Here is a 10,334-nt window from a genome sequence, read left to right as displayed (position 1 = left end):
TTTCCTCTTCAGAGAAGTTTCTTTAAGTCTTTAGCCCACTTATTTGTTGGGAAGTCGTTTCTTTGAGGATTTGTTGTTGGGGGATTTAATTTTTTGAGTTCCAGGTATATTTTAGATATGAGACCCTTGTCCGTTGTATGGCTAGTAAAGATCTTCTCCCATGTTCTAGATACTTTTTTTTTGCCAGTCCTGGGGCTTGAAATCTGGGTCCTGGTACTGTCCCTTGGTCCTTTTGGTCAAGTCTAGCACTCTACCACTTTGAGCCACAGCACCAGTTCCAGCTTTTTTTGTGATTAATTGGAGATAAGGGTCTCATGGACTTTTCTGTCCGAGCTAGCTTCAAACCATGATCCTCAAATCTTAGCCTCCTGATTAGCTAGGATTACAGGCATGAGCCCCTGGCACTTGGCTGTTCTGGTTACCTTGGAAATAGGGTTTGATGGGAATCTGCTTTGTTCATGGCCCACTGACTACCTCCCCAGGGAATCCCTTCTAGGTCTCAGGAAAACTTCACCCCTGGCCTTATCTGAAAGTGGAGGACTGTTGGCACCAGGAGATATTCCTACCATAAGACTACAAACAAGATGGCTTGTACCACAAATTCTAAACAGGACAGCTTGGGTAATGAAGTCCCAACAGAGCAAGGCAAAGAAATTCCAAAGAAGAGTCTCACTCTAGAATTTATAAAAACCTAACCCTCCCTCTTCCCCTCCCCACTCCTTGTTTTTCTCTTCCTGCTTGGTGTTATGTAGAGTCTCTCTGCAGCCATGATTAAAGCCTGTTCTAGTCTGCTGAGGTCTCTGCCTTCTTTCTCTCCTTTCATCCATTTGATCTTTCCTAACACTCATGACTCAGTTTCCTAACAGGGCTTGGCTCTTTTCCTGGGCTGGTCAGGACTGCAGTCCTCCTATTTACATTTCCCAACACAACTAGGATGACAGATGTGGGCTACCATACCTGACTCTCTTCCATAGACACAAAGTGCTGTGTCCTTGAATGACATTGCTTTTCTCCTGGAATGGCTGAGACTTTGGCTCCCAGGTTTCTCCCACACGATGAGTGAGATTTCATTAAAAGGGAGAAGAGTGGGGCTCCTGCTTATTTTCTACCTGTTTTCAAGGCCCTGGAATGAGCTTGAAATGTACATCACAAGTAAATAGCAATGTATTTTCATTATTAAAAATATCACATATGTAGTTGAGTTACAAAGTATAGAAATAGAAAAGATCCATTTAATATCTTACCACTGTCCTCACATTTAGAATCACTACCATTAATCTGATCAGTTTTTCTAGGCATCTTAATCAATTTCTTTTCTTTTTTATTTATTTTTAAATTTATTTTTAATTTTTATTATGTTTTTTTCTCACTTTTGTATTGAACATGTTTGCTGACTTTTTTTTTCTGATCAGTTGTGGGCCTGAACTCTGGGTGCTGTCCCTCAGCTCTTCAGCTCAAAGCTAGCACTCTACCATTTGAGCCACAGCACTACTTCCTGCTTTTTCTGCTTATGTGGTGCTAAGGAATCGAACCCAGGGCTTCATGCATGCAAGGCAAGCGCTCTACCACTGAGCCACCTTCCCAGCCCTCAATTTCTTTTCTTTCAAGACTTTTCTCCACATTCTCACTCACATTAATTTCACATGACAAACTTAGAAACTCCTAGAGATAAAGCATCAGTCTATTATATATTCTGCTAAAAGCAGGTGGAAATTGTGCAGTTTATGAAAATGTGATTGGAAGCAGTTATGTGGGAAGTCTAAATAAATAACAGAATCTGGGCAGTGCTATCTATGCCCGTAATCCTAGCTACTCAGGAGGCTGAGAGCTAAGGATCATGGTGCAAAGCCAGCCAGGGAAGAAAGTCCATGGAAAGCTCATCTCCAATTAATCACTGGAAAGCTGAAAGTTGAGCTGTGACGCAAGTGGTAGAGCACCAACCATGAGTGGAAAAAGCTGAATGACAGCACAAGGCCCTGAGTTCAACCTTTCGTACCAGCACATATAAAGAAGAAGAAAAGCAAGGAAAGAAAAGAAGGAAGGTAGAGAGGAAGGGAAAGAAAGAAAAAAGAGGGAAAGAAAGACAGATATATAATCAGAGGCCCTTGAAAATCTGACAGTCAATATTTCATGAAAAAGTTCTTTTTGTGGAGAGAGACAAGTGAAACTTAATGCTCTTTGCTTTCCCTTTCCCCATTGTAGTAGAAGTCCATGGTTATTTTCACCAAAGACAGAGTTGGGAGCTCTAGATCAGTTCTACCTCTGTACTTCCCACAGGAATTTGAGTTAAGAGATTCAGATTCACTCACCGTCCAGCTATCAGGAGCTCTTTCTCAGATGCCTTCTTCCGGATCTTGGTGTAGAGGTCTATGGTGAAGAGGGTGCTGGCGCTGTTGAAGATGGAGGTCAGGGAACTCATGAGAGAGGCCAACATGACGGACAGCATCAGCCCTCGCAGCCCTGGAGCAAGGAGAAGGTGCAAGTACTGGTTAGAGGCTGAATGCCTTGATCTATGAGGGCCAGACCAACCCAGAGAGCTGTCCAAAGATACCAAGTATTATTTGAAACATTGATGAACCAATGTGCCCATCAACATGTAGACTTCCCTGCATATTTCCTGATGATGTGAGGGTGTCAGTACAGAATTAATTTGTTTATCTTACATTTTTTTTTATTGACAAGGTGATGTTCAGAGGGGTTACCGTTACCCCTTCCCTCATTTTTCTCCTATTTTCCCTCCCCCACCTCCCCCCCCAAGTTGTACAGATCACTTCCAACATATTGTCTGATGTATATTGCGGTTGCAATGGTTCCCCCTTGTCCTTTGTCTCACCATTCTGTTGCTCCCCTTGCTTTACCTAAGTCAAATAAACACATATACAATGCCAGGGTACCAAAATCAAATACAGTGATAACAGGGAATATACCATAGGGGGAAGAATATACCAAAGAAACAAGAACTCACATAGTACATTAAAAACAACAACGACAAAGAAAAACCTCTTGTGTTCATGTTTTGGAGTTCATTTTGCTTAGAGTCATCTTATATAGTCATATGTACACAGCTATTGAGCTATTCTGCTCTTCTGCTAAGATTATCCTAGACATATACTAATTATTGCAAATAAGGGAAACCATGGGACGTATGTTTCTCTGGATCTGGCTTACTTCCAAGCCTTTCCATTTCCTTATAAATAGGGTGGTGTCATTCTTTCTGGTAGAAGCATATAATTCCATCACACACACACACACACACACACACACACACACACACACACACGCACACACACAACACACACCCCACATTTACTTGATCCATTCATCTACTGAGAGGCATCTGGGTTGGCTCCATATCTTAGCTATGGTGAACAATTCTCTGATAAACATAGCTGTGCTGGTAGCTGTGCTGGTAGTCTTATTTGTAACCATTTGGGTAAATGCCCAGAAAGTGGGGTTGCTGGGTTATAGGGAAGCTATATGTGTAGTTTTTTGAGGAACCTCCATACTGCTTTCCAGAGTGGTTGAACAAGTTTACACTCCCACCAACAATGCAATAGGATTGCCTTTTGGCCACATCCCCTCCAGCATCTGCTGTTATTAGATTTCTTGACTATAGCCATTCTAACTGGGGTGAGGTAGAATTTTAATATTGTCTTGATTTGCATTTCTTTTATGGCCAAAGATATTGAGCATTTCTTCACGTGTCTATTGGCCATTCTTATTTCCTCTTCAGAGAAGTCTCTCTTTAAGTCTTTAGCCCACTTATTAATGGGGTGATTATTTCTTTGAGGATTTGTTTTGGGGGGACTTAATTTTAGATATGAGGCCCTTATCTGATGCATGGCTAGTAAAGATCTTCTTCCAATCCAGTAGAGAATTTAAATCACAAATATAAATTTGGAAGACTTCAGCTGGAATCTTGTTTGAGAAGAAGAATCAGTCGTGTCATTTTTGTGGAGGATTTCTTTGCTTCCCAAAAGACTCACAGAAGCTGAGAGAGGAAGCCTAGTCTGTGGTTCTGCCAAGGAAGTCTTGGATGAGGTAGAGCCAAGAGATGGTTTTGTTTTTGTTTTGTGCTAGGGTTTGAACTCAGGGCCTCATGCATTCTAGGCAAGTACTTTGCCACTAAACGATGCTTTCAATCCTTCTGTGCAGAAGTTATTATTATTATTATTTGAGAGGTTAAATTGGTAGTTTTTATTGGAAAACCAGTGACTGCAGGTGTTCTTCTGTCTCAAAGACCCTTTGAATACACTTAACAATGTTAGAAAACTGAGCCATGAGAGCAGGAGAGAAAAGAAAGAGTAGAAAAACAATAACAACAAATCAACTCCAATGGAGAGCTGAAGTGAGTCACCATGGTGGCTGGAGGAGAGCCAGGGGACAAGCAGCATGGTGTCTATTTTTTAGATAGGGTCTCACTTCCTGCCTAGGTTCATGCCTAGGCCATAACTTCCTGCTTTTGGTTTCCTACTATAGCTATTAGACAGGTATGTGCCACAACACCTGGCTTCTTCTGTGGAGATGGAATTCATAGACTTTCCTTCCCAGGCTGATGTGGAACCAGGAGCCTACCACATCCAGCCTCCTATGTGGCTAAGATGATGACAGACATACGCCACAGAGCCCAGTTATTAGTTTAGAAGGGAGTCTTATGAAGTTTTCTGTCTGGGCTGGCCTCAAACCACAATGCTCTTCATCTCAGTCTTCCACATAGCTGGTATTACAGGTGTAAGCCACCAGTGTCTGGCTAAATCCAAGAGTTTCGAACCATTGTAGGAAGTTTAGTCTCCATTTTCCTCTATCTATTAGTAATGGCTCTGAACCTTCTGGAACAGAGAAGGATGTGGGCATAACTGGTGTCATGTTTGTGTGTAGTGTTCATTTCATCCTCTAAACATTCACATGTGTCACAGAGATGTTAACTATTGTTTCTGAGCTCTGTGCCTTGCTCTGCTTCTGTTTGCCACAGCAATGATCACCACCAGTGTTCCTAATAATTAACTTATTTATATGTATGGTTTATTTTCTATCTCATGAAACTGAATGTGGGTTGTAAGAGGAAAGGGTTTTTTTCCTCACACATTGATGTTCTCTGAGGACCCAAGCGGGCACATAATCAATAGATTGAGACCTATGACTTGAGTATCACTGGGTGACAGATAGAAGGAAACTTAACCTCAAAGCTTTGGAGTACATGTTTGAGGTAATGCAAGACTTTTCTCATCAAACATACCATGTTCTTGATTAACTTGGAAGGCAGTCTTAAATCTGAAGGAATAGGGATTCCTCTGCCAGAGTCTGTATCTAGTTTACATTGTCATCTCCAGACCCCATATGTGTGGTTGGTTTCCTGTAAAAGTTCCTCAAGAAATTCATTGAATAAACTGGACACTGGTGGCTCATGTCTGCAATCCTAGCTACTCAGGAGGCTGAGATCTGAAGACCACAGTTCAAAGCCAGCCCCAAGCAGGAAAATCCATGAGATTTATCTCCAATTAACTACCGGAAGTGGCACTGTGGCTCAAAGTGATAGTGCTCTAGCCTTGAGCAAAAAGAGCTCAGGGACAGCATCCAGGCTCCTGAGTTGTACCTTGTATATACGCTTTTCTAATTTGGGAAGGGGAAGGGAAAAACAAAATGCTGACCCATTGTAACAGTGAGATATACAAGACACTATGCTGAAAAATGAACTTTACAATGTAGGCATGGAGGGAGGGGAGGGGGGAAGTGTAGTTGTGGAGGTGGAAGGGAAGGGAGGGTAGGAGCAAAACAAAGGAGGAGGTAACAATGCTTGATAGGAAATGCACTTATTACCTTACTCATGTAACTGTAACCCCTCTCTACACTATTTTTACAATAAAAAAGTATAAAAAAGAAATTTATTCATCTGGTCTCTAGGGTTATAGGTCAACTTGAACTTACCAGCTGGCATGAGTTCCAACACCAGTGTTGGGTACGCATAGTTAGTGCAGCCCACATCCACTCCACAGTGTTTCACACATTCAGAAGGTACGACACAAGCCACTGTATCTGAGGGCAGAAGCAGAGGTGAGTTCAAATACAACTACGGGAAAAAAAAGACGAAGAAGTGGATGAATACGTTGGGTAGGAGGAAAAATAGTTGCCTGGAAATGAGAGACTGAAATTGGAAACTGATATGATAGATTGTGTCTCTCTTTGCCTCGAAGATGACCTAAGCATTTCATTCTCCTAGAACTGCATGTTCTAACTCTTGGAGCAGAACTGTCCCTTGGGATGTGGCCCAGGTTTAGAGCAAACCAGAAGCTGTTGAGTCCATCCTCCGAGACCAAGAAAAATCAACACAGAACAAAACAGCAGCAGCAGGGCTGGGAATGTGGCCTAGTGGTAGAGTGCTTGCCTAGCATGCATGAAGCCCTGGGTTCAATTCCTCAGTACCACATAAACAGAAAAAACCAGAAGTGGCACTGTGGTTCAAGTGGTAGAGTGCTAGCCTTGAGGAAATGAAGCTCAAGGACAGTTCTTAGACCCTGAGTTCAAGCCCTAAGACCAACCAAAAAAAAAAAAAGGAGACTATCCAATATATTTATCATCAGGACTATAGAATCTAAGACAGCTACATAATATTTCACCTAACAATTGCTTAATCCATGTTGTTCTCATTACCACACAGGATATTCTCCAGGACAAATTGTATGACAGGCCATGAAACAAATCTGAGAGAAAAAAAAGGCAGCAGCAGCCACAACAGAAAGTTATAAAGTTGTGGAGCACATGGGCAGCAAAGATGGTGCTGAGAGGGAGTTGAGTGGGCAGAGCCCGATTTGCTTTATGTTCTATGCGTAACCAACCCGTGGAAGCTTAGGTGCATGATAGGGTGTGACCTTAACAGTGATTGGTTCCTCTTCCTCCCCTCCCATGCCATCTGGTCTTTATTGCTTTAAAAAGTGCTTGCTGTGTGTTAATAAACGAGTTTTCCTGCTTGACTTGACTCCCAGCTGCGTCTGATTGGCTCCTGGGCTAAGGGAGGCTGGGGAATGGGCGAGCAGCTTCACTTACCTTTCCTTGGACCCCGTCCGTCTTTCGTGGGACGGACGAAGACCCGACATCTGAAGCCCAACGTGGGGCACAAAAGGAAAATATACTGGCTGAGGCTAAGCGGTCTCTCAGGGTAAGTGAAACACTTAGTATGGGTAATGCTATTTCACAGAACAAGGAGGAGGAGACAACATTAGGCCTAGAGGGAGTAAAGGAGGACTTGGGAAGTGAGAAGGAAAAGGAATGGGTCAAATTTGACTGAGAATGCACTGAAACATGCACAGTGGAAATCAAAACAAGGGTGAAGGTTACCCCCTTTGACTCGGGTGCCCCTAACGGTCCTAGGCCCCTTCCCTATTCCCCCGATTTGGGGGGTGGTACAGCACCTTATGCGACCTGTGAGAGGGAACTGCAAGACCTAGACCCCTACGAACCTTCCAGGGAGGGGCCGAAGGCTGGGGAAGTAACCTACTTGGAGGCCTGCCCTTTAAGGGAAGTGCCACCTGGGAGCCCAGACCCTAGGCCACAGGATTTGCTTCCCCAAGCGTATCCGGTCAATCTGGCACTAGGAGCTAAGAGGCCCTTGGAATGGTATCCGTGGGAAGCTAAGGACTGTAAGGTCGGCTCCTGGATGGTAAGAAGACTCCATCCTCCTCGCAGCAAAGTCTCCACCCAGTACCTGCGTTACCTAGGCAACTGGCACACCTGGAAGAGGTCACATCTGCATCCGCTGAGGTCACATCTGAAGTTGATGTGGCCACACCTTTCTCCGTCCATACCCTATATAAGGCCTAGCCCAGGCCCAGACGCTCTTTCTCAGCTCTTTCCTTCTCAGCTCTTTCTTAGCTCTCTTACCTCTTTTCCCAGCACTCTCTCTTTCCCAGGTCTTTCCCAAGCCTTTCCCAGCCACATGGAGTGCCAACCTGGCCTGGTCCCAGCAGGTCTACTGAATAAACCTACCCCTTACCTGAATACCAAGTGCATGCTGCTGTTCTTACTCAGCTACCTCTTTTTAAAAACCTACAAGGACCTTAAAGAGCTCTGCAAGGCAGTGGCGGAGGATGGCCCGAACTCTCCTTGGGCCCAGACCCTATTACAGCATATTGCTTATCACTCATGTGTCCCTGAGGACTGGCTGGATGTGGCCAAAGCCGTCCTCACCAGTTCTCAGTTTATTAGATGGACCGTTCCCCTGTGGAAGGACTCTGCCCTAAAATGAGTATTCTCATAGGTGGAAAGAGGTTTCACTGCTTAATTGGCATGGGGGCAGATCGAACCATACTCAGGGAGGAGGAAGTGTCCTTGGACTGGAAGCTTGCACCCGGGCCCCCGATATTGGGGGTAGGGGGCAACTCCCAGTCCAAAGAGATGGTTGACCTTATGAAATGGAATAACCCAGATGGAGAACGGGGAAAGATACAACCTTTAGTGGCAAAAAACCTCACTGCCAATTTACTGGGGCAAGACATGCTAAGACAAATGGATGCCATTGTCACTACAGACCATCGAGCATCCTATGATGATATCCTGGATGGGGAAGATGCACAAAGGCTTAAACAGGATCTAGAGGGAGTTAAAGAAAAATATTTTTTTAACTCTTATAATTACAAAGAAGAACATAGGGGACCCGCTTGGGCGCACCCCAATCCTAAAGGCCACTGCCCCCCACCCAGTACCTCCCATTAGGTGGAAACTGGGAAGCCCTATCTGGGTGGAGCAGTGGCCATTGACCAAACCTAAATTTGTAGCCCTCCACTTTCTGGTGGAGGAACAGACAAACCTTGGGCACATATGCCCTTCTATGAGTCCTTGGAACACACCCGTATTTGTTATTCAAAAAGCCTCTGGAGCTTGGTGTATGCTCCAAGATCTATGTAAAGTAAATGAAAGGCTGGAGCTAGTAGGAACGCCCCTAAGAGGCATGCCCTGGACTCCTGCTATACCTTCAGAATATACCTTGGTTGTGATTGATATTAAAGATTGTTTCTTTTCTATCCCCCTGCATCCAGATGACTGCGAGAAGTTTCCTTTCTCCATCTCTTCTCTTAATTTTTCCCAGCCTGATCAGAGATTTGAATGGGAATGGCCAATAGCCTGGCCTTTTGCCAACAATACTTGGCCACACTTTTAGGGCCTGTGCTGGGTTCAGATACCTCCCTTGCCTAAGCCTACATGGATGATCTAATTCTGGGGCACCAAGACCCAGACCGCCTGGAGGGCCTTCTGGCCCAGGTTCTCGCCATATTAAAGAAGGGGGGTTTTACCATAACCCTCAATAAAATTCAAAAGGTACCTCCTTTTAAGGTGCTTGGAACCCACCTTACCTTGACTCAGGCCAGCCCCCTTAAGCCTTTGGTGGATATTCCAGCCTCTCTAACCTTAACCCAACTTCAGAGTCTTTTAGGGGAAATCAATTGGCTGTTGCCATGGGTTCCCATCCCTAAAGATAGTCTTGTGTCCTTATTTGCCCTACTAAAAGACAGGATGCCCCAAGTATTTATTACAATTACAGAAAGCCATCACGCAATATTTTGGCAGTTCCAAAAAGCCCTGGATGAAGTTTCCCTGAAGAGGTATTCTATTTTTGAGCTCATTTCCCTTTGGTTGTTTGCAGGTGTCACATTAATTTCTGCAGTTTTAACTCAAAGGGGGGAGCCATTAGAGTGGGTTCACACTCCCCTGGGGTGCACACCTTGGATGTACTCTCAGGCAGACCAGCTTGCAGATGTTATTGTCAAGGGAAGGACCCAAGCCCAAAGGCATTATGGCCTCGACCCTCACTCCATTGTTTTTCCTCAGGCATGCAAGGCAAGTGCTCTACCACTGAGCCACCTTCCCAGCCCCATTAATTGTTTTTCCTTTTCAGATGGCAGACATTAAGTGGCTCACTCGAACCAATGCTCATCTTGCTCTCTCCTTGGAGAGGTTTCTAGGCCATATTGACTGCCATTACCAGCCATCCAAATGGACTGTCATGTAATGGCGACTTCCCCTCAAAATGCCATCTCTATTTTCTCCTACACCTATTCCTGGCGCCCTCCATGTTTTTACTGATGGAGGTAAAGCAGGCTCTGCATATGAAGCCTTTGAGGAACAACAAAAGACCCCAAGCCAACAAAGATTTCAACCTTGTCAAGGGTCAGCACAATATAAAAAAATGCTCGCTATAATTATGGCCCTTCAGGACATCCAAAAATGCTTTATTTGTATTCTGATAGCTTTTTTTTTTTTTTTGGGTCCAGTCGTGGGGCCTGAACTCTGGGCCTGGGTGCTGTCCCTCAGCTCTTCAGCTCAAGGCTAGCGCTCTACCACTT

At 44.4% G+C, this 10,334-nt stretch overlaps 1 protein-coding gene across 2 annotated transcripts in view; it reads right to left on the bottom strand.

Annotated features, from left to right (window-relative positions):
- The window catches only part of LOC105984232 (low affinity sodium-glucose cotransporter-like), a 49,290-nt gene that overhangs the window by 13,135 nt on the left and 25,821 nt on the right, over positions 1-10,334 (bottom strand). For both annotated transcript variants that reach the window (XM_013014341.1, XM_013014339.1), the window contains 2 exons: positions 5,926-6,033; positions 2,310-2,460 (listed from right to left, as the gene is read on the bottom strand). In XM_013014341.1, the coding sequence (XP_012869795.1) occupies positions 2,310-2,460; positions 5,926-6,033 (259 nt within the window). The remainder of the gene's footprint in view (positions 1-2,309; positions 2,461-5,925; positions 6,034-10,334) is intronic.

The sequence above is a fragment of the Dipodomys ordii genome, unplaced genomic scaffold, assembly GCF_000151885.1.
Source record: "Dipodomys ordii isolate 6190 unplaced genomic scaffold, Dord_2.0 Scaffold23, whole genome shotgun sequence".
Classification (NCBI taxonomy): domain Eukaryota; kingdom Metazoa; phylum Chordata; class Mammalia; order Rodentia; family Heteromyidae; genus Dipodomys; species Dipodomys ordii.
The sequence above is the reverse complement of the archived record's forward strand: the minus strand, read 5'-3'. Positions and strand labels throughout refer to the sequence as shown.